The 23482-nt window shown below is 40.5% G+C and overlaps 1 protein-coding gene across 1 annotated transcript in view; it reads right to left on the reverse strand.

The window, feature by feature from the left end:
* The window catches only part of FGF10 (fibroblast growth factor 10), a 299121-nt gene that overhangs the window by 6763 nt on the left and 268876 nt on the right, over positions 1 to 23482 (reverse strand). Inside the window, 1 exon segment of the mRNA XM_029577590.1 lies at positions 5837 to 5940. Within this exon segment, the coding sequence (XP_029433450.1) occupies positions 5837 to 5940 (104 nt within the window).

Here is a 23482-nt window from a genome sequence, read left to right on the forward strand (position 1 = left end):
CCCTAGTCCTTCTACTATCCGAAAGAGTAAATAAACGATTCACATCTACCCGTTCTAGACCTCTCATGATTTTAAACACCTCTATCATATCCCCCCTCAGTCGTCTCTTCTCCAAGCTGAAAAGTCCTAACCTCTTTAGTCTTTCCTCATAGGGGAGTTGTTCCATTCCCCTTATCATTTTGGTAGCCCTTCTCTGTACCTTCTCCATCGCAATTATATCTTTTTTGAGATGCGGTGACCAGAATTGTACACAGTATTCAAGGTGCGGTCTCACCATGGAGCGATACAGAGGCATTATGACATTTTCCGTTTTATTCATCATTCCTTTTCTAATAATTCCAACATTCTGTTTGCTTTTTTTGACTGCCGCAGCACACTGAACCGACGATTTCAATGTGTTATCCACTATGACACCTAGATCTCTTTCTTGGGTTGTAGCACCTAATATGGAACCCAACATCGTGTAATTATAGCATGGGTTATTTTTCCCTATATGCATCACCTTGCACTTATCCACATTAAATTTCATCTGCCATTTGGATGCCCAATTTTCCAGTCTCACAAGGTCTTCCTGCAATTTATCACAATCTGCTTGTGATTTAACTACTCTGAACAATTTTGTGTCATCTGCAAATTTGATTATCTCACTCGTCGTATTTCTTTCCAGATCATTTATAAATATATTGAACAGTAAGGGTCCCAATACAGATCCCTGAGGCACTCCACTGTCCACTCCCTTCAACTGAGAAAATTGCCCATTTAATCCTACTCTCTGTTTCCTGTCTTTTAGCCAGTTTGCAATCCACGAAAGGACATCGCCACCTATCCCATGACTTTTTACTTTTCCTAGAAGCCTCTCATGAGGAACTTTGTCAAACGCTTTCTGAAAATCCAAGTATACTATATCTACCGGTTCACCTTTATCCACATGTTTATTAACTCCTTCAAAAAAGTGAAGCAGATTTGTGAGGCAAGACTTGCCCTGGGTAAAGCCATGCTGACTTTGTTCCATTAAACCATGTCTTTCTATATGTTCTGTGATTTTGATGTTTAGAACACTTTCCACTATTTTTCCTGGCACTGAAGTCAGGCTAACCGGTCTGTAGTTTCCCGGATCGCCCCTGAAGCCCTTTTTAAATATTGGGGTTACATTTGCTATCCTCCAGTCTTCAGGTACAATGGATGATTTTAATGATAAGTTACAAATTTTTACTAATAGGTCTGAAATTTCATTTTTTAGTTCCTTCAGAACTCTGGGGTGTATACCATCCGGTCCAGGTGATTTACTACTCTTCAGTTTGTCAATCAGGCCTACCACATCTTCTAGTTTCACCGTGATTTGATTCAGTCCACCTGAATCATTACCCATGAAAACCTTCTCCATTACGGGTACCTCCCCAACATCCTCTTCAGTAAACATCGAAGCAAAGAAATCATTTAATCTTTCCGCGATGGCCTTATCTTCTCTAAGTGCCCCTTTAACCCCTCGATCATCTAACGGTCCAACTGACTCCCTCACAGGCTTTCTGCTTCGGATATATTTAAAAAAGTTTTTACTGTGAGTTTTTGCCTCTACAGCCAACTTCTTTTCAAATTCTCTCTTAGCCTGTCTTATCAATGTCTTACATTTAACTTGCCAATGTTTATGCTTTATCCTATTTTCTTCTGTTGGATCCTTCTTCCAATTTTTGAATGAAGATCTTTTGGCTAAAATAGCTTCTTTCACCTCCCCTTTTAACCATGCCGGTAATTGTTTTGCCTTCTTTCCACCTTTCTTAATGTGTGGAATACATCTGGACTGTGCTTCTAGAATGGTATTTTTTAACAATGACCACGCCTCTTGGACATTTTTTACTTTTGTAGCTGCTCCTTTCAGTTTTTTTTCTAACAATTTTTCTCATTTTATCAAAGTTTCCCTTTTGAAAGTTTAGCACGAGAGCCTTGGATTTGCACACTGTTCCTTTTCCAGTCATTAAATCAAATTTGATCATATTATGATCACTATTGCCAAGCGGCCCCACCACCGTTACCTCTCTCACCAAGTCCTGTGCTCCACTGAGAATTAGATCTAAAATTGCTCCCTCTCTCGTCGGTTCCTGAACCAATTGCTCCATAAAGCTATCATTTATTCCATCCAGGAACGTTATCTCTCTAGCGTGACCCGATGATACATTTACCCAGTCTATATTGGGGTAATTGAAGTCTCCCATTATTACTGCACTACCAATTTGGTTAGCTTCCCTAATTTCTCTTAGCATTTCACTGTCCATCTCACCATCTTGACCAGGTGGACGGTAGTATACCCCTATCACTGTAGTCTTCCCTGATACACAAGGGATTTCTACCCATAAAGATTCAATTTTGTATTTAGTCTCATGCAGGATGTTTATCCTGTTGGACTCTATGCCATCCCGGACATAAAGCGCCACACCTCCTCCCACACTATGGGATTCCAGCCTCACCTCCTCCCACACTATGGGATTCCAGCCTTGAAACCCTTCTCCATTCCATTCCCAGAATCCAATATTGATGCCAGGGAAGTGGAGGGAAGGATTAGGGGGCTGAGACCCCATAGTTTTGGTACTGAGGGGGAATTGGGACTGGAGTTCCACAGTGGTGTTGTTGGGGGATAAGGGGAGGGATTAGGGGCATAGAGCTACACAGTGTTGGGAGGGTCCATTTTTTGTTGGATGCCAACAAAAAAAACCCTCTCACTGTATTAAATGTTAGCATGCCCTCCCTGCAATCTACTTTAGCTGGCCTAGTGCTAGCCAAATCAGGTACGTGGGGGCTGGGGAGAATCCTGGTTCTATCATTTTTCTGGATGGGATGGTTAGATTGTAAGGAGGCCCCGTTTCTTTTTTAAATTTGTTTTTTGGGTGGGTTTTTATGTTTATTTTGTTTATGTAAACTTTAAGAAAAGGAAATAAAGAAACATTGAAATTGTGGAAAAATACAGCCCAGTATCACATCCCTGTATAATTTGCTCAAGTTCTTATCCATGTTAAATTGCTGATGATTCAGTCAGTTGAATGCTAAAGTGTTAGTGTCCAATAGTGACCCAGCCCCATAGTTGAACTAAGAATCTGGTCAATTTGAATATTTACCCTGAACATAGACCACTAAGTGTAGACATGAAGATCCCTGAAATAGATTATATATGTGATAGTTTAGATATAGATATAAAGATATAAACTCAGGGAAAGTCAGCTTATGGAATTATAAATTAGAAAAAACATAGAACATTAGTACTCCTCAATCAGTTATCAGATTTAATAAGTAGTATTATCTGACAATAGAAGAGTACTAAATCTTCCTTCAGATATGGCAAATAAAGACAATATACATCCTCTTCCAAAGGCCTTATTGATATGAGAATACAGTATGGGAAGAAGAAAATAAAAATCTTATTAGTTTTCGTATTTTTAATTTATTTTTTTTAAAATTACCAAACCTGTGGAAAGATTTACTGGTCTTCTCCTTAGAGTTAATGCCCAATTAATCTGGCCATTTATTTACTAATGCTAATGTTCCATGTTCCAATTTAAAATTGTGTACCCAGATGCTCCCTGAGCTTATTTGCTATTAGATCCATGTTTAAAACCATTTGGATGGATAACTTACAAGTTATCCTTCTAAACGGCAAGTTTTGCCATATTCAGCCACTTGTTTGGCTAAATTATAGCCGGATAATTTAGCTTGATTTAAAAAAAAAAAAAAAAAAAAAAGAGGCATTCCAGGTGTGTTTCTGGAAGGTGCTTAGTAATCTGGCTAATTTAAATGATTTTGAACTATAGCCAGCTAAGTTATCCAGCTTTCTGTCACTGGATAATTTGCTGTTTATGCGGATATATTTAAAATATATCTCGATAAGTAGCACTGAAAATAGGAAAAAAAAAAGATATAGTAAAGGGGCTTGTGGCCTGTTTTTCGCAAATCCCCTATGAAAATTGGTATATGGCTCTATAGGGTTGTGCACTCCCATCCCCTAATCCCCCTTTTATAAGACCAAAATAAATGTTCCATTATCTGTGAATGCTCCCTCCCTCACCCCCTTTCAGAGTTCTTTAAATATATATAGTGCTGCTGCCCCACACCTTGCCGCCTCTCCATGCAGTGGGAAGGGGCCATGGAGCACCCTCCCCACCCCTAGAGCATCCCTCCCATCTCCCCAAACCACAGAAGTACAAGCCAGAAGTGTGATCCCAAGTTACCTGCTCCCAGTGATCCAGCACAGCTTCTGTGAATAAGCTTTGCTGGAAATGTAAACTACACACATTTTATGCTTCCAGTGCAGGATTCCTGCACTAACTTTAGCTGGATAACTTATTCTCTAACTGGCTTACTGAGCTTTGGCCTCTTTACGCCTATTTTATTTGATAAAATCTTCAAGCAATAATCCCGTGAGTGCTGAAATCAAATAGTTTCTCCAAAAGCAGAGCAGAGCCAGTGACACATCATTGCTCAGAATGGAACTTATTTTATTAAAAAAAAAACAAACCATGGCTCATATTTGGTCTGTAAAGTAAGTAGATGGCCTTGAGAGATGTCATTTGAGCAGGAAGCCTGGGTAAGTCAAGAATTAGGTATACTATTTTAAGTGAGCTTTATTGTATTGTCCACCTGCAGGATCCATTCTAAAATAAGTTTAAGACAGGAGGTACAGCATAAAAAAGAGGAATCTGTACAATCTGACTCCTAATATAAAGGCACTGCTGGAAGGAAAATAAAGGAACGCAGCTGTCATTCTTCTCACACAGTTGACTGGATCTTTCAGATATGATTTGACATTAAATATGTTGCGTAATTCACTTTAGCGACAATTAGTGGAGGTGTCATTGTGGCTATTTATTTATTTATTTATTTATTCAAAGGCATCTATTACCCGCCCTCCCTAAGTTCAGAGTGGGGTACAATATGAACATACACAGTTAAATGAGAGGAGAGAACAGCAACGCATCATTCTTACTGAACGAGGGGAACAACATAAGCTCATCGGGAAGGGGGGAAAACCAAAAATGGGCACCAAGGGAGTCCATTTTTTGGAGGTAGGCGCCAGAAGCGGGGCAGCAGTCCGATATGCTCAGCCATCCAAGGAGGGAAATGTTGGGGGTATTCCTTTAGCATTTCAGTTTGGAAATTGCTTTCTTGAACAGAACATTTTTAGGGCTTTTTTTTAAAGGGTTGTTCTGTTGTTCACAGATACTAAGTGCTGAAAATACAGTACTTATGCCCCCACCCCCCCACCCCTGTTTTAGGCATTTGTTTACAAAGTAAAGAAAATAACCCCTAATGGGGAGATCATGTATATTTGTGATCTTGTATCAGCAGACAAACCAGCAACACAGAGCAGAGAAACGCGACTTTGAACGGATGGGAAGTTTGCTTAGTGAATGTGATAAGTTTAAAACTTCTATTTGGCTGGGGGATGGGGTGGTGGCATTTGGGTCCCTGGACTTCCCTTGTGTTACGTTCTGGTCAGAATTAGTGTGCAGCTCCCGTCTGCTGCGTGCACCAAACAGGTTTTATGGGCACTTACCTGTTACTGCCTGGGAAACCACAAAAGGTGGTGCCTATGTCGGCTGCACAATTACCGTGACAAACGAATGCCATTCCCCCATACGGGTAGACCCAGTGGGAGTGCACAGTCTTTACATGTCTCTCACATAGCTGATTGATATTAAATATCCTGTGCAATTCTCTTCCTCATTTTATTAGTAACAGAGACAGTCATCCTGCCAATAATAAAGTCATTAGGTATGTGGAATGTGTTGCATTAATCCTAGATTACTTTAAAAGATAAAATCAGTTTGAAAACAAAAAACAGGATACTCACAGAGCCATAGATTTTTCCTTTTTTGTTCATGGCTAAATAATAATTGCTGTTAACGGCTTTAACTGCCACAACGCCAACATCCACTGATGTTATCTCCAGTACACCTAAAATATAAAAAGCATGTTCAGTGAATAATCTGTATAGGAGTAAAACAGAGAAGAGAGATTTATCTGCTTACACTACTGAAAGGGATGCAATTAAAATCCCTCCATGCCCTCTCCAAACTTACTGGGTTTCTCCAGATGCTTTGTATAGAAACTGCTAATAGAATTACAGAGAAGACAAAGTTTCAAATTGGCCTTCAAGGAAGAACAACATTTCTAGGTCGCCATTCTGCGGGGGAGGGAGGGGCTTATTTTGTTTTAAGTGACTTAAACATATGAAGCCAATAGCCCCATTTCTTCTCTTCCATAAATGTGACACCTTTACAGTTGACCCATTGCACCAAAGGAAAACATATTTTTTATCTCAAAAATGGCTTTTGTCTGAATAACCAAGTCACCAGGGAGATGCAGAAACATAGTCAGTCCCAAACTTCAAGGTTTTTGTACGAACAAATATTTAATTCATTATATCGGCAACTCCATTGCTTAAAAGACGCAAACGTTTATCAACACGGCGTCCCCCGACACGGACCCGTGTTTCGCCAAATGCGGCTGCGTCGGGGGGGGGGGGGGAACAGTAATTTCTTTGCGGTATTCAGAGCTTTAAATCTTAGCGTCTTGGCAGCATTTCATGCGGGTCCGTGTCGGGGGACGCCGTGTTGATAAACGTTTGCGTCTTTTAAGCAATGGAGTTGCCGATATAATGAATTAAATATTTGTTCGTACAAAAACCTTGAAGTTTGGGACTGACTTTATGTTTCTGCATCTCCCTGGTGACTTGGATATTATATTTGGAGTGCAGCATTTGCTCCTCTGTAGTGCCTTTTGTCTGAATAACAACATTCTTTCTTGGAACTTTGGGGTTTTTCTCCGAGAACTCTTCAGAATACCCTGACACATTACTTTTATGACTAAGAACCTATGGGAAGATTTAAAGGTGGCACCCTCCCTCCTGGTTACTTTTGCTCCTTTAGACAAAACAATGTTTGCTATTCGTTTTTGTAACTCAAACCAAAAAAAATATACAAAAGATTAATTTGCAGTTCTGTTTTCTGGAACCTATCTGAAAAGTTTGCTTTGAAACATTTCATTAGGCTGTTATACGAGTACTATGGGGAGGTAAATTCGTAAGTGTCCACCTTGGTGTAAAGTCTGCGGGTACTTTTTACCCACAGACCTTACATAGGAAAAGTACACACAAGGACGGAAACTTTCAAACCGGCGCAGAAGTGCAGATATGCGCGCGTTTGCCGGCCTGGCCCCAGGGACATGGCTATTTTATCACTTGCGCGCTTATATGTGGTGCACGGTAAAAAAAATTGCCTGGCTGCGCGCACACGTGCCAAATTTTAAGTAGCTGTGCACAAGTGCATGCAAATACAGATTCTGCCACGTAATCCGAGGATTTTAAAAGGGGTGTGGGCCAATGCCATTTCCAGTTTTAACAGTTTGCCCCCAGTTCGCCAGGTTAAGAGATAGGTCCTCCAAACCTCCCTAGTTCAAGAGCCTTCACTCTCCCCATTTACTCTTGACCCTTTAAACCTTGCAGGTCTGCTGATTTATCTTTATTTTATAACTTACACGGCAAGCACAGTGGAAGTAAAGTTATGTGGCAGGGGGTCCCTGGCGCATGCTGGATCACAAATATTTACATGCACGTCTCAGCTTCACACCCTGAAACGCCCTTGCCCCACCCAGGCCAAAACCATGCCCCATCCCCTTTATGAAAACATCCGAGATGTGTGTGCTGAGACATTTACACACAGATCCAGGCAGATTGTAAAATCTGCTCGGTGTGCGCAAGCCTGACATATTTGCAATATCCCCTAACGAATGTGCGCATTGGGCTTTTAAATTTCACCTTATATCTTCCCTTTGAAAATTATTCCACCTGAATTCCACACATTTACAGCCGCTAATTTGTGCACAGACTTTTTTTTTTCCGGGGGAAAATATATATGTGCATACTTGTGCATTTTCAAAAATGCACAAGTATGCACATAATTCCAAACTCTGCCAACAAGAATGTCTTTTCAAACTGTGGGTACAAGAACATGCATAGAGGCTCTATGCACATAGAAAATCTCCCCCTGTGTGGGTTAACCTAAGGTGCATGCACACGCGCATCTCGTGGTTCCCGGCACGCTCACATGGACACGCTGATTTTATAACATGCATGTGCCAACGCGCATGTTATAAAATCCAGGGGCCACGTGCACATGTGCACCAGATTTTATAATCCGCACGCAAGGCGGGAGCACTTACGCAATTCCTGCTCGGCGACACATCCCGGCCTTCCCCGGTTCCCTCCCAGTCCGCTCCAATTAAGGAGCGAACTGGGAGGGAACATCCTTACTCCCTACCCTAACCTCCCTTCCCTTCCCCTCTCTCCTCTCCTCTCCTCCCCTTAAACCCCATCTCCTACCTTTTTGTAATTTTATTTCATTGCTTACTGCTCCATTGGAGCAGCAGCAACTTGCGCATGCCGTTGGTCCCTTCCTTGGTACAGCAGCAAATGGCCACTGTGCAGGCCATCTCCAGCCTCGCCTCGCGGACCACCCCTTTCCTTTGGCCCGGCACTTCTATACGTAAACAGGAGTTATGCACGTGGCTGGGCCCTTTCTAAAATGCGCGTGGCGCGTAAGGCCCAACCGCACATGTAGTCCCCATTTTCCCCGCAGCACGTTTTTAAAAAAATCCAAAAATCCAGATATTGAGTAGAACATTTTGTAAAAGGCCATTTCTACAGTTAAAAAGCACTGTTCTACCCAAAGAAATGGCTTTGAATAGTATTCTCTACCTACCGGTAGAAAACCTTAGTTTAAATAAGTCACTTTCTTGCTAAGTCTTCATAGTTAAATCCTTCTTATTCTGAATCAGCACCAGGACAGTCATTAGACCAAAGGCAAAGACCGTTTTTGGGATTCCCTTCCTTTTTGGACTTCTTTACTCGTGGTCCCACAGACTAACTCAAAAGGGCATTGTGTCAGCCCCTCCTTAGTGTCCTGGTTGGTCAGCCTGATTGCCACCCCTTGTGTTTGCCCTGCTCAGCACTGATGAATAGAAATGTATCTTTAAATATATCTGAACCACAGCAAAAAATTAAATTTATAACATTAATGTTAGATTTACCCTATCCTTGAAAAAAAAAGTAGTGAAAAAATATTTCTGTTTTTGAAAGCATTTAAACTAAAAATCTTGGCTGCATTAAGCTGATAAATTTGATCTTGGCAAGCACATTGACAATTCTGGAATACTGTAGAAACAGGCACCTAGAATATCTTTGCCTTTTAGATATCAGAAGAAAAATACTCTGTTTAAAGTAAATCTGTCATTATAGTCAAAACTATTTCTGGTAATTTAAAACTGATCTGTAGAATATTACTGCTTTTCAAAGCACAATTACTTTTCACATTACTGTATTGATTTGTCACTGGACTAGATATTTTTTGTACCTGACGTGGTGAAAGACTGCGATATCATTATGAATACAAGAAGTGCCTTGGTAGGGTAGACAAATGGTCCATTGAGCTCAGCATCTGACTCTGACAGTGGTCAATCCAGATCACCTGGAACAGGTCCCTAATGGGGAGAGACTTTCCCTGTTGCTCACACCCAGGAGAAATGTCAGTCTTCAACTCTACCTGGCTAATAACCAACAATGGACCTATCCTCCAGAAATTTACTCAAATCTTTATTTCCTTAAATCTGGTTATACTACTAGCATTGACTTCATATCCTGGCAACAATTTCCACAATTTAATTGCATGTTGACTAAAAATATACTCTCTTAAATTTGTTTTAAATCTGCTACCAGTTAGTTTCATGGAATGTCCCCTAGTGCTGAATAACTGTTCCATATTAACTTGTTCCACACCACTCATAATTTTATAAACCTCTATCCTATCCCCTTCTCAGCCATCTCTCTTTCTGCTGAAGAGCCCAAACCTGTCAAGCTTCTCTTCAGAGGAAGCCATTCTATATCCTTTGTTAACCTTCAGTATTCCTTTTCCAGTTCTGCTGCATCATTTTTTAGATAAGGAGACGAGAACTGTACACAAAACTAAAAGGTGTGGTGGCACTATGGTTTCATACAGAGGCATTATGCTATTGGTAGTTTTATTTCCTATTCCTCTTCAAATAATTCATCAGATTTAATCTGTTTTTGACTGCTGCTACACACGAGTTAAGCATTTCAAAGTAAATATTACCCACAATGACTCCAAGTTCCCTTTGCTGAGTGCTGACTTCTAATGTGAAAGGATTATTTTTTACCATGTGCGTCATTTTGTACTCATCCACATTAAATTAAATCTGCCATTTAGATACCCAGGTCCCCAGTCTCACAAGGATGTTCTGCAGTTCCTCATAAGTTTTGTGACAACTGCAAATTTGATTACCTCAATTATTGCCCCCCTTTTCCAGATTATTAATGAATATATTAAACAACAGAATGCGCACTGTGGTGCCCCAGTACGCATTCTGGGGCACTACACAATTACGCTCCCTCTATTGGGTAACTGATCATGTAATCGTACGCTGTTTCCTGTCCTTTTATTCATTTACCAATTTATAATAGGATATTACTTTGTGAAGCAGTCATTTATTGCATCTAGTATTTTTACCTCCCTGCTATTTATCCAAATAATATTGAGGTATTTCAAATCTGAAAAGATGGAGTGCAGAGACTGTGATCATCCTTTACAGAAGTTAATAATATACTTGCAAATCAGAAGTAATTTTCATTTTTAATAAATGAAGGAGCTCCTGAATCTTTAGAACATGCATATAACACAAATCAAAGAATTCCCCGACACAGACACCATGTTTCGTCCAAAAGGTTGCATCAGGAGGGACAGTAGAGGCTGTAGCTCATCCACTATAAAAGAACAAGATAAATCACCTTTACCATATATAAAGAACACTTTGATTTGTGTTATATGAATGCTCTAAAGATTCAGGAGTTCCTTCATTTATTAAAAATGAAAATTACATCTGATTTGCAAGCATATTATTAATATCTTTAAAGGACCATCACAGTCTCTGCATTCCATCTCTTCACTATTGCACATTGAGTGTGGATTTTTCTCCCATTGTATTTTTGGTATTTCGTATCTCCCATTATTATTGTGTTTCTAATTTTAATGGCCTTCTCTCAATTCTGTTAGCATTCTTTAGTCTGTTTCATCATCCTGGTCAGGTGGATGGTAATAAACCCCAAGGGTGCATGGGTTGGAATAGGAGGGATATGATGTTATGGTTGAGTTTCCATTAATCTTTAAAAGCATGGCTGTTTAAATATGATTGGTGTGTCGGTTCTTGTACTTGGTTCAGTTTGCAGAGTGAAAAGCCTTAGGTATTTGATTTAAGGGCTTTATCATTTATAGTTTATCAGGAAACTTAAGTTTTTATCTCTTCTTTTGTAAACAGAGGTGAGAAACTTAGAGGTGGCTAGCCAAGATGGCGATGCGAGAGGTCGTGTAGTGAAATCGCTCCTCTTTGATCAAAGATTTCCTAACTACACTGCCTGCTAATCGGAAAGGAAAAATACGGGTGTGCCCCTTGAATGTTTAAAGTTTGAAGATTCTCAAATGCCTTTAGCAAAAGCTTTTTTCCTGACTAGATCTCTGAAAAAAACTGGAGGAAATCATCTGGAAGCCATGGAAAACTTAACCCAATTTATTGAAGTTCAGCAGTAGAAATTTTAGATAGAGGTACTTTGCTGGTGTCTTTCGTCACAGAAGGAGATGTCAGTAAGGTAATGCGAAATTATTTCCTAAATATGGGTTTAGAATTTCATGGCTAGGCAGTAAAGATCTTTCCAGATCTGTCAAGGCTGACACAGGTTAGAAGAAAGGAATTCCTGAGTTTTAGGCCTCAAGTGCTGGCATTAGGTTATACCTTTGTTTTTAAATATACTTGTTGCTGTTTTGTAGGCCGTAAAGATGAGAGATTTGTATTTACAGTTGTAGAACAACTTAAGTCCTTTTTCTATGCCAGGAATGTAACAAATACCATCAAAGTAGGTTAATAAGTCAATCTTAAGAAAGTAACCGACATTGCGCACTATGCCAATTTTTTCTTGTGTTATTAATAAAACTTAGTACTCCTTTATATACCTGGCTAGGAGTTACAGTTGTTATCTTTGAAATATAAGACTATGTATGCCTATTTGGTTGTTATCATTATTATTTCTTTATTTGTATTTTTACAATACTTGTCTTATTCTTTTCCTGTCGAAGTATGTCAAAATACTTTGGGGTAGATTTTTAAAAAGTACGCTGGATTTTATAAGATACGCGCATAGCCGCGTGTATCCTCTAAAATCTTGGATCGGCGCGCGCAAGGCTGCCGATTTTGGGCAGCCGGCGCGTGCCGAGCCGCGCAGCCTGCCTCCGTTCCCTCCGAGGCCGCTCCGAAATCGAAGCAGCCTCGGAGGGAACTCTCTTTCACCCTCACCTTCCCCTCCCTTACCCACCCCCCCGGCCCTATCTAAACCCCCCCCCCCACCTTTATCCATGGATTTACGCCTCCCGGAGGGAGACGTAAATCCACGCGCGCCAGGTGGTGCTGGCGCGCCAAGACCCGACCCGGGGGTGGTTCCGGAGGGCGCGGCCACGCCTCTGGAACGCCCCGGCCCGAAACCACGCCCATGTGCCCGCCCCCAAAACACCACGTCGTTCGGCCCCGCCCCCGACACGCCCCCATCCAAAAACCCCGGGACCTATGCGCATCCCAGGGTTCTGCGCACGCCGGCGGCCTATGGAAAATAGGCGCGCCGGCGCGCAAGGCCCTGCTCACGTAAATCCGGGCGGATTTACGCGAGCAGGGCTTTTAAAATCCGCCCGTTTGTGAAAAAGCAATAAAATATGAATTAAAAAAAAAGAAATTTAGAGGTGATTGTCGATTTGGGTTTCACTTTTGAAGCTCATGTAAATATGGTGGCAAGACCAGCTTTTCTTATCTGTCACATACAGCCTAATTTAGACCAGGCCTATTTATAAAGACCTTAGTATTAACACAATTATACTAGTGCAGTATGCTTTGGATTGGTCTGCCTAAGACATTTAGACTACAGTTGGAGGTGAATTTTAAAAGCCCAATATGTGCCAAAAGTGGGAGATATGTTGAGCCGGCGCACCCAAATGAAAAGTTTCAAAAAAAGGGGAGAGGCGTGGGTGTGGTCTGGGTGGAACATGGATATTCTTGGATTTCAACTTCAAATTAGCGCGTAAATACATATGTGCACAAGCACATGCTGGTATTCCCTGCTGTGTAACTTTACTTTTGCTATGCAGGACATGTAATAATAAAATAAAGATAAATAGATAGATTGGCGGGGTTTTAAGGGTTGGGGCTAACAGGTGAGAAGGGAGGCTATTAAACTAGGGGATTTGGAAGTCCTATCTCTTACCTAGGCAAACTGGGAAAATTGTTAATGGCATCAATGAGCGTCTATTAAATTCCCCCACTTACATAGAAGCGGAATTTTGCACGCATAGGCACACGAGCATACATTCAGGCTATTTTACATCATGTGTGCATATATGCATGTTTGTATAAAATGACCATGTCCCTGGATGTGTATTTATTTATTTTATTTTAATTTATTTAGAGATTTTTTATATACCGCGGCACGTTAAGAACATCACCTCGGTTTACAATAAACAATAAATCAGCAACAAGCTTTACAATCTATTCACCATCGAACAGTACATGTATCAATGTAACCCAATGCAAAAATAGTAGAAACATATAACATGATTAATACGAGCTTAACAATGAAGTTATATAAAAAATAGGTATTATAAACTAAATAGGTATTGATGAACAATGTGCGCCCGCACACCTATTTAGAAATTACCGTCATCATGCAAAGTTTTGCAGTCAGAATTATCCTTGGCCAGCCTTATAGACTAAGGGGTATATTTTAAAAGGGTTACGCGCACAAGTTATGCACGTAACCCTTTCAAAACCCCCCTTGGGTGCGCCAAGCCTATTTTGCATAGGCTTGGAGGTGCGCGCAAGCCCCGGGGCTTTCCTGGGGGGCGTGTCGGGGGCGTGGTTCCGGCCCGGGGGCATTTCAGGGGCATGGCTGAGGCCTCCAAAATCGCTCCTGGGCTGGGGAATCACATGCGGCAGCCGGCCAGCACGTGCGAGTTACGCCTGCCTGGGGCAGGCATAACTTTCACGATAAAGGTAGGGGGGGTATAGATAGGGCTGGGGGGGTGGGTTAGGTAGGGGAAGGAAGGTGGGGGGAGGCTGAAGGAAAGTTCCCTCTGAGGCCACTCTGATTTCGGAGCGACCTCGGAGGGAACGGGCAGCACGCGCAGGGCTCGTTTGTGCGGCTACGCGCGTCGCGTATCTTATAAAATCCGGCGTACTTAGTTTTATAAAATCTACCCCTAAGTGTTCTTCCTTTCCTTAGGGACCCACACTGGTTCCATATTGAAGAAAGTTGTATGTTTACATTGTTGTCTTTAACTTGGTAGGCTCTGAATAAGGATGGATCCACATAGCTTTCTCATCTTGTGTTGTGGCTTCAGCCTGCAAGAGCACTTTATTCACCTCCAGAGGTGTTATTGACCATACAGTACATTTACTCTGTGTAATCCATCTGGCATTCACCAGAGATAGAGCTTTCTATCTGATTGTTACTTGGCTCTGTCTCTGGAATGTGTTGCCAAGACAAATTTCTCTAAAAGAGGAATATCTCCCTTTTAGAAAACTCCTTAAAACTTTGATTTATCAAGAGCTAATGAGAGATTATGATTTTTTTATTTTTCTGAAAATGTATGAGACTTTCAGTATCTTGAGAAGCAGGGTTCATTAAATGAGAGTTTTTTTGTTTTTTGTTTTTTTTAGAGCAGGAAGGGATATGCAATGGGTTGAGGGTGTTGGTGTGATTTATGAAGGGTTAGTTAGGGTTGGTTGGGTTATGTTTGACGCACATTATTTAATTTTGTCTTTTTCTTTATGAAGGTAATTTTGAATAGTGTACATAAAGCAACACATACAAGCATAAGCAGGTGTGCCTAAAGGTTTGCCTATATTTTATACACTGTGCAGTGGGAGCCTAATGGTTTATAAAATGCTGTATGTCTCCACCCCAAAAGTGTGTGTGTATATGTTTCAGTATGTTTTTTATACAGGGATCCAGACAGTTTGTACACCTATTTTATGAAAGTATGCACATATATATTCAAGCAAATTTTCAAACGGCCACGCGTGTACATAACGGAGGTTACATGTGTGGCTGGTCCTTGGCATGCCGCGTGCATTTTCAGAAGTGCAGAGCCCTGAAAAAAGGGGTAGGCCAGGGGGCATGGTCTGGGTGGGGGAGGCGGAGCAGGGTGGGGCAGGCTGGCTGGGAAGGCGGCCATTAGCTATTGTCCTGGGGAAGTGCGTGCCAGCAACCGACAGGTGCACGGAAACTACTTGTGCTCCAGAGGAGCAGTAAGTAGTAAAATAGAAAAATTGGCAATAGCTTAGGTTTAAGGGGTGGGGAGGAGAGGGGAAGAGGGAGGAAGGTTAGGGTAGGGGGATAGGGAAGTTCCCTGCCAGTCTGCTCCTTAATTGGAGTGGTCTTGGAGGAAACTGGGGGAGGCCAGATTACATCGCCGCGTGTATTTAGCGAAAATCCCCCTTGCATGTGAGGCCATCGGATGTTATAGCGTGCATGCACCGGCACGCTCATGTTATAAAACTGGTGCGTCCATATGTGTGCACCGGGAACCTGCACACGTTTGATGACATATATGCGTACTCCACTTATAAAATACATGAACATACATGTATTTTCTAACCCCATTCTGGAATGTCTTCAAAATGTCCTCTTTCTCCATGCATACCTTTCCATGCTGCATACTGCACATACTTGCAGACTTCTGAAAATTCACTTGGCCTACACAAAGGATATTTACACAAGTACATGGCAATTTTACATTCACAAATCCTGCGTAAGTCTGAAAATTCATGCACAAAGAAGCTTGGCTGCATAAAGAGAGGAAAGGTCAGCAGAAAAAGGAAGGTGATATTGCCCCTGTATAGGTCCCTGGAGAGACCTCACTGTGTATAATTCTGGAGACTACACTTTCAAAAGGATATACACAGGATGAAGTCAGTTCAGAGGGTGGCTACTAAAATGGTCAGTGGTCTTCATTCTGAAGCATATGGAGATAGACAAAGATCTAAACATGTGCACTTAGAGGAAAGGCGAGATAGGAGAGATATGAAAGAGTGATTTAAGTATTTCAAAGGTTTCCATGCACAGGAGGTGAGCCTCTATCAATGGAAAGGAGGTTGTAGGATGAAGGGTCATGGGATAAGGGTGAAAGGGGGTAAACTCAGGAGTAATCTTGGGAAACATTTCTTTATAAAGAGGGTTGTGCATGCATGGAACAGCCTCCCAGTACACATGGTTGAGACAAAACAGTATCTGAATGTAAGAAAGCATGGGATAAATACAAGGGATCTCTAAAGGTGTGATGAGAATTCTAAAGCTGCATTAATTCGGCAGATGGGTAGACTAGATGAGCCATATAGTCTTTTTCTGCCATCATATTTCTATGTTTAGCAGGGGGTGTGGTTTTGTTAATTCATTGCATATCTCCTTGTGCAATTTGGGCTGTAAAGATGATTCATTTGCAAATTATCTAAATTTAATGCATGAAATTTTAAAATTAATTTGGTTTAATGAGATTCTGTGCAATATTATCGAGCCTATTTTTATTCTATTCATGTCATTACTTAAGTTTCAACAGTTTTATTGGATAACCCCAATTTAGTGCTGGTCTGGTTTGCATTATGATTTTAATTATGTTTATGTGCCACAGTTTTGTTACAATCTGCTTATCCACTTTTACATCTTACTTTTATGTCCTCTTATATTTATCATGTCTTATAAATGTAATTTGTTGTATTTTTTTGTTGAATGTAAATGTAAGCCAACTTGGGGGTACCATATGAGAAAGACAGAGATAAATTTAAATAGATAAACAGCTATATTGGGGCACTGATAGCATAGGGCTACAGGCCAGGGATTCCAACACTTTCTCTTTTCAGCCCATCATAGACTCAAGGGCACCACACTTCTTTTATGACAGCATAACATACACTTGTTGGTCCCCTTTATGGGAGCAAGACAGAGAAAAATTGGCTTTTATAAAGAGAGATCTTCATTTAGGGGACAAATTTCATTCTGTCAATACAGGGACAAAAATCATGTGTAGTTTTTATCCACGGGCTTTGTCCTTAAAGCATGCACATACATTTGCTTTGAAACTCGCCATGGGAAAAAAAAAGGATATGTAACCCATTACTGAGGGTTTTGTTGTTTTCCCTATGGCCACAAAAGTATATTTTTTTTTAGTCGGGGCTACCTCTTCAATCCTTCCCCTTCTTTCTGCAACTCCCAGGGAGTGAGCTCTTCTGTGAGGGGAAAGGAAATCCTTTGTGACTCAGGTGATGGAGAGTTTCTCCTGGCATATGTGTTTCTCAGTGGTGCAGTATTCTCCTCAGAGACAGACATGCTGGACACAGACTGGGTGACCAAATACAGTTTACTGATTATTTCCAAAATGTCCCTCACTGTCCCACAAACATTTCACAAATTAAATTATTCATCTGATCTATTTAGACGGTCTCTCTGCTAGGGGTGCTTATGTCCATCTCTCCAGCTCCTGTTTTCCCATCCTGAAGTAAATAGTCCAGTCAGACGAGAAATCCTGAGGGGGGAGGGCAGGGACCTAAAACTAGAAAAGATCCTACCTGATCCCAAAGATTTGTCATTTGTCCACAGCCTGGGTCTTGATCCCAGATCTTGATGTTTCATTCCTTTTCTCCCAGAGAAGTCACACAGAGTGGAAAGAGTAAAGTCTGATGTTTCCAGTATTGACCAAAATTCTTTAGCTCCTTACTCTAAGTTGCGAGGAGGAGTGGGAAAAAGAAAACTCCACACTAACAAAACGGGGGAAATAATCCAAATTTTTATGTCCAAAAATATCCTACGCTGGGTGGTGCTGTCACTGGTCTTGTATCCTCTAAGGAGTAACAGGATTAGCTCACAGGTCTCCAGCCCCTTCCCTCAGGATTGGGGGGGGGGGGAGGGGGGGAGGTGTTCCCTCCCCAAAAGATACTGAACAAAGTCTCTCTTTTCAAAAGTGGAGCAGACCCTCTCAGACAGAGAGTGTGCTGATGAGGAATCTCCCCAAACGCAAGAAAAAATACCGAGTGGGGTTATTAGGTCCACACTCAGCATGTGAAAAGAAAAATAGCTCCTTACTCTTCAAGAGCCAACTCAAACTGACCACATTCTCTCTACCGTTAGCTCCACCTTATACCATTGGGATAGCCAATCACAGTCATTTCATTGGAGAGACTGAACAAGGAATGGAAAATCCCACTATGCCGTTACTAGTCCTGATGGTAAGGGACCTAGGGCCATCTAGTCTAGTGGCTAACCAAAGGGTTGGCCACATACATATGGTCACAAGCACCTTCATATTATGTAGGAGGATTATTGCTGGAAAAGTGAGCATGAAGATTTGAAAATACAGTCTATGTATGTACTTTTCTTACTCCAACTAAAATACAGCCCCTGGGAGCACTTCTCCTCAATGTAGCTAAGAGTATGCATGGACATTTAGCTGCACTGAAGATGAGCAATTTTCTGACAACTGATTAATACAAAAATAGCTTTGTGTCATAGACTCTAAATCTTGTTCATATTTTTTCAACTTCTTCATTCACAAACATGTAAATGTATTCTTTTCATTCCTATTCACAATCTGCTTATTATTAGCTGTTAATTCAGGTAATTTGGATTCCTTCATAGTTGTATAATGTTTTTCCAATCTTGAAAATACAGTGATCATGACTAAAGCATTCCACTTTGTGAAGTGTCCAAATGACAAGTGGCCTTGTAGTGCTTCTGCAGTAGAATTACCATGCAAAATTTGCAATTACAGATTAGTATATACTGTACTTAACCTTAAATGATAACATTCAGTGTTGCACATATGGAAGTTCAGGATGGGTAGCCTATTTCAATTGAGCAATTCTTTTCCCATCCTCACAAATAACCTGCTTTTTGCTTTTAGGGATGTAATTTTCAGAGGAATTTCCACATGAAAATCTGTGCCTTATCCAAAGAAATTACCTTTTTACAATATTGCCTACTTGTTACATAGGTAAACTTACATGAGTATGTCCTGTTCACATGAATTTACACAGAGTGGAGATGTTCCTGGGGGCAGAGTTGGGGAGGGGTTCGTACTTACATGCTTACATTTAGATTTTCAAAAATATGTGGATACATTTTCTCCAAAAATTTACATGTACATAATAGCAGGTGTAATTGTGTGTGGGTACATTTGGAGGAAAAATTTTCAAAGTGGACTTACTCACTTTTGGTGACATGGTAGAAGTGTGTGTGGGGAATTTGCATGATTTGGGATGACAAGGGGGTGGGGCTTCTAAAAGATATTTAATATTTAAGGACTTTGAGATGTTCAGGGAAGGAGGGCAACTAGATTACATGGCAATTTCTACTACACTTGGAAGGAAGCAGGAGAGGTATCTCACATGAGCCACAAAGTACCTTTAAATCTCAGTGGCTATTGATGTGAACCCTCTGCTTTCTGGTATAGCTCACGCATTGACAAGGCTAGGAAGACATGAAGTTCCTAGCCAAGACAATGTGCAAAAAAGGTCTCATGCAACTTTGCTATAGATGCTAATAAGCCTGGAGCTCATTAGATTTGTAGCAAACTTTTAAGAAAATGGCCACTTATCTATGGTAAATACCAAGGGTTAGTATATTGGCTTCTTAGTCACCTAGTTTGAAAAACATATTGGCCACTTTTTCCTCTTACAGTTATTTACTTCTTACTATAAAGACCTATTGTTCTCTTTAGTTCCTTGTAGTTTAGTCTACTGTTCTTCATCTACATTCTCCTATTTTATCAGCTCTTCCTCCTTAAGATACTTCCCCATTTTACCAAACAGATGATTTTGGAATCTTGGATTTTGTTTTTTGTGCTTTGCCTCTCTCTGGGTTGTTATATAAAACCATACAATGTGATGATCATCAATACTCAGCCACCAGCTTGGACATTATAAGCCCAATTTTACAACAGCCTGTGTGTGTCCACTAGGGATGTGCATTTGTTTAAAATGAAATAGACGATGTCAACAACATTGGACCACTCAACCATGGTGGTGGAAAAGTTCTGAGTCCAGTGAAATAGGGGCAGGACATTCCTGCAAGGCCAATGAAAGGAAGTTACTACCAGAAAATAGCTCAGTCCTACCAAGTTGTGCTCCAAACAGAGAAAAGTTTACTAAAAACCATCAGCCAAGTTTCAGCAAGTACAAATAAAACACAGTCCAGAAGAAAGTAGATATTAAAAAATGTCAAAAAGATTACTCCCTCATGCACAGTCTTAGGCAAAATAAGACTCTTTAAACACTGAAACCCTGCTCCTTCTCCTACAGGTTTTACTGTTTCATCTACAGGATTAAGTTACAGAATTCCCCTTGAACTTCCAACAAAATCCTCCCACTTTCTTCTAGAAGCCAGACATTCCTTGTACAACTTTTTGACTCTCCACAGAAGGGATCTCTTCCTCCCACAGAAAAATCCAAGAACTCAAGAGTCAGGCAAAGACAACTTCATCTTGTTGCTCCTCAATTTCCCCCAGCTCTTTCAACCTTTCAAAACAGCTTCTCTTGTTCTCTCAGCACAATTCTTATAGACTCTCCTGTAACTCATTCTAACAATTCCCACTTCAACATCATCTCCTTGTGCCTTGTGGGAGGCATTTTTATATACCTCATACTAATCCATCCCCTTGGAGAGAAGAACTATCCTATCATTCACCAGAACTCTCACACCCTCTAAACTCCTGGTAAACCTTTCAGTACTAGAAGATTCCAGATGTTAAACAGCACACACCACTCAACCTATTGTAGGGTCTAAACTGCCCTACATGAGACAATCAAGCACTCATTTGCAACATAAGAGAAAGACTGTGGCAATCTATCCTGGCACATGCATTTGAAAGAGTAGTTGATTGGAGAGTGAGTTGTTATACAGTTGTACTCTTCCTACCAGACAGCATACTATATTTTCATAAGATGCAAGAACAATTATTTGCGACATATGAACATAAGAGTGGTGAATTTTCCAAAAGTGATGGGAGAACCTGCTATGATGACTTTTAAAAGATACATGATTGAGACTCTAAAGATCCCTGCAGAATTGCTACCTTCTCTTAAGAAAGTTGTATTTTTACCAGTTAAAGGAGAGATTTCTCAATTACCTCATGGTGATAACAGGGTTGACTTAGAAAATCTAACGGAGTATCTAGAAAATTCGAATATGGAAGTTATAGAGAGGGCAGTTCTCTTTGTATCCTTTTTCACTGAACCAGAAAGAGTAAAAATGATGAAAGCTTATTTTCAAAACATTAATACTCCCTTTATGGGAGCCACAGTTAGGGTCTACCCAGACCTTTCTAGGGCCACCCAACAGTGGAGGAAAATGTTTATAAATATGCGCCCTGAGGTTTTGGCCAAAGAGGCAACTTTCCTCTTAAGATTTCCATGTAAATGTATTATAAAGTATGTGGGTAATACTTATATTTTTTTCATGCCCGAGCAATTGAGACAGTTCCTCGAGGGAGGGACATAACCTATATGTATTAAGGGATATATAGTGAGTTGAGGCCTACACAGCAGTAAAACGTGGTATAGATTTCCTTTGTTCTCCTTTGATTTGCTCTTTATTCTCTTCCCCCTTTATTTCCAATGTAAAGCAGTTAAAGCATTACCTTAATTGCATGTATTAGAATACATGTGGATATATGTATAATCTCATGTTAATTCCATGTTAATGGGTTTCTGTATTTCCTTACAAGGTTGTCTTTGTTATACTATTTGAAAATGAAATAAAATACAAATTAAAAAAAAAAAAAATGAAAAGGGAACCTCATCTTATGTAGCTGTAAAAGCTTCACTTATAGGAACTACTACTACCACTACTTATCACTTCTAACTAGTTACTACATATATGTAGTGCTGTATAGATACATAGAAATGACGGTAGAAGAAGACCAAATGGCCCATCCAGTCTGCCCAGCAAGTTTTGCACTTTTTTTTTCTCATATTTATCTGTTACTCTTGGCTCTTAGTAACCTTTTGGTTCTATTTCCCTTCCACCCCCACCATTAATGTAGAGAGCAGTGTTCGAACTGCATCTAAGTGAAATATCTAGCTTAATTAGTTAGGGGTAGTAACCGCCGCAATAAGCAAGCTATACCCATGCTTATTTGTTTACCCAGACTAAATAATTCAATCCTTGTTTGTTGTCTGTATATATATCCACTTTTCTTCATTCCCCCTGCTGTTGAAGCAGAGAGTTATGCTGGATATGCATTTAAAGTGAAGTATCAGACTTTCTCCCCTGCCGTTGAAGCAGAGAGCTATGCTGGATATGCATTGAAAGTGAAGTATCAGGCTTATTTGGTTTGGGGTAGTAACCGCCGTAACAAGCAAGCTACTCCCCGTTGTTTTGTGAATGCAAATCCTTTTTTCCACATTTCCTCTTGCCGTTGAAGCTTAGAGCAATGTTGGAGTCGTATTAACCATGTGTACTGTGTGTACCGTGATACACCAATCTAACACTTAGACAGAACAATGTTTCAAAAATGTATTTTTTATAGTAAACATAGCACAAATCATCTAGGCTAAGATTTGGGTTTAAGATTTAAAAACAACCACAAGATTGATTGTGGACAGAACACAGTCTTCAACATGGCGAGAATGGCCTGTGAGCCAAGCCTATTGGCAAAATATAGGCTTCTGGATAACCAAAACCACAGGCCTAGAACTGGACCCGACACTCAAGCCATTCCTATTTGTATACAACAATAGCAACCTGGTTATGGGTAAGAATTCCCAATTAATACAACTACTACTGGCAGCAACAATGGCACTAGCCCAGAAATGAAACCTTAAAGAAGGAAGCATCACCCAACAATGGATGGCAAAAGGTTGGGAAGCTTTCAGACTACAATGTTTCACAGCATCAATTAGATCCAATATGCATATATATCTGGCACACCTACACCCAGACAATGATAAAATGGATGTCAAATTCTGCCCCCTTCCCCATACACACAAAAATCCTAACATCTCCACGGTTAGCACCTGCGCGTGCATGTTATAAAATCGGGTGTCCATGTCTGAGCACCGGGTAGCGCGCGTACATGGACGCCCACACGTAGGTTTTTAAATCTACTCCAGAATGCTCATCAATATGAATGCTTGCATGCTATGAAACAAATGAAGAATCTTTCACACATATGTACTTTGTGTATGAAGAAAATCATTAGTATTGATATATTTCAGATTTGGTGTTTTAATTAAAATTTCTATTTTTAGTGAAAATTGTTTCAAACCTTTGCCACAATAAATTGCCCCCAATGAAGGAGGAAAATGAAACATGAGTCATGTCAGGCTTGGCATTATAAGGTTATCT

The sequence above is a fragment of the Rhinatrema bivittatum genome, chromosome 1 (assembly GCF_901001135.1).
Source record: "Rhinatrema bivittatum chromosome 1, aRhiBiv1.1, whole genome shotgun sequence".
Taxonomy (NCBI): Eukaryota; Metazoa; Chordata; class Amphibia; order Gymnophiona; family Rhinatrematidae; genus Rhinatrema; species Rhinatrema bivittatum.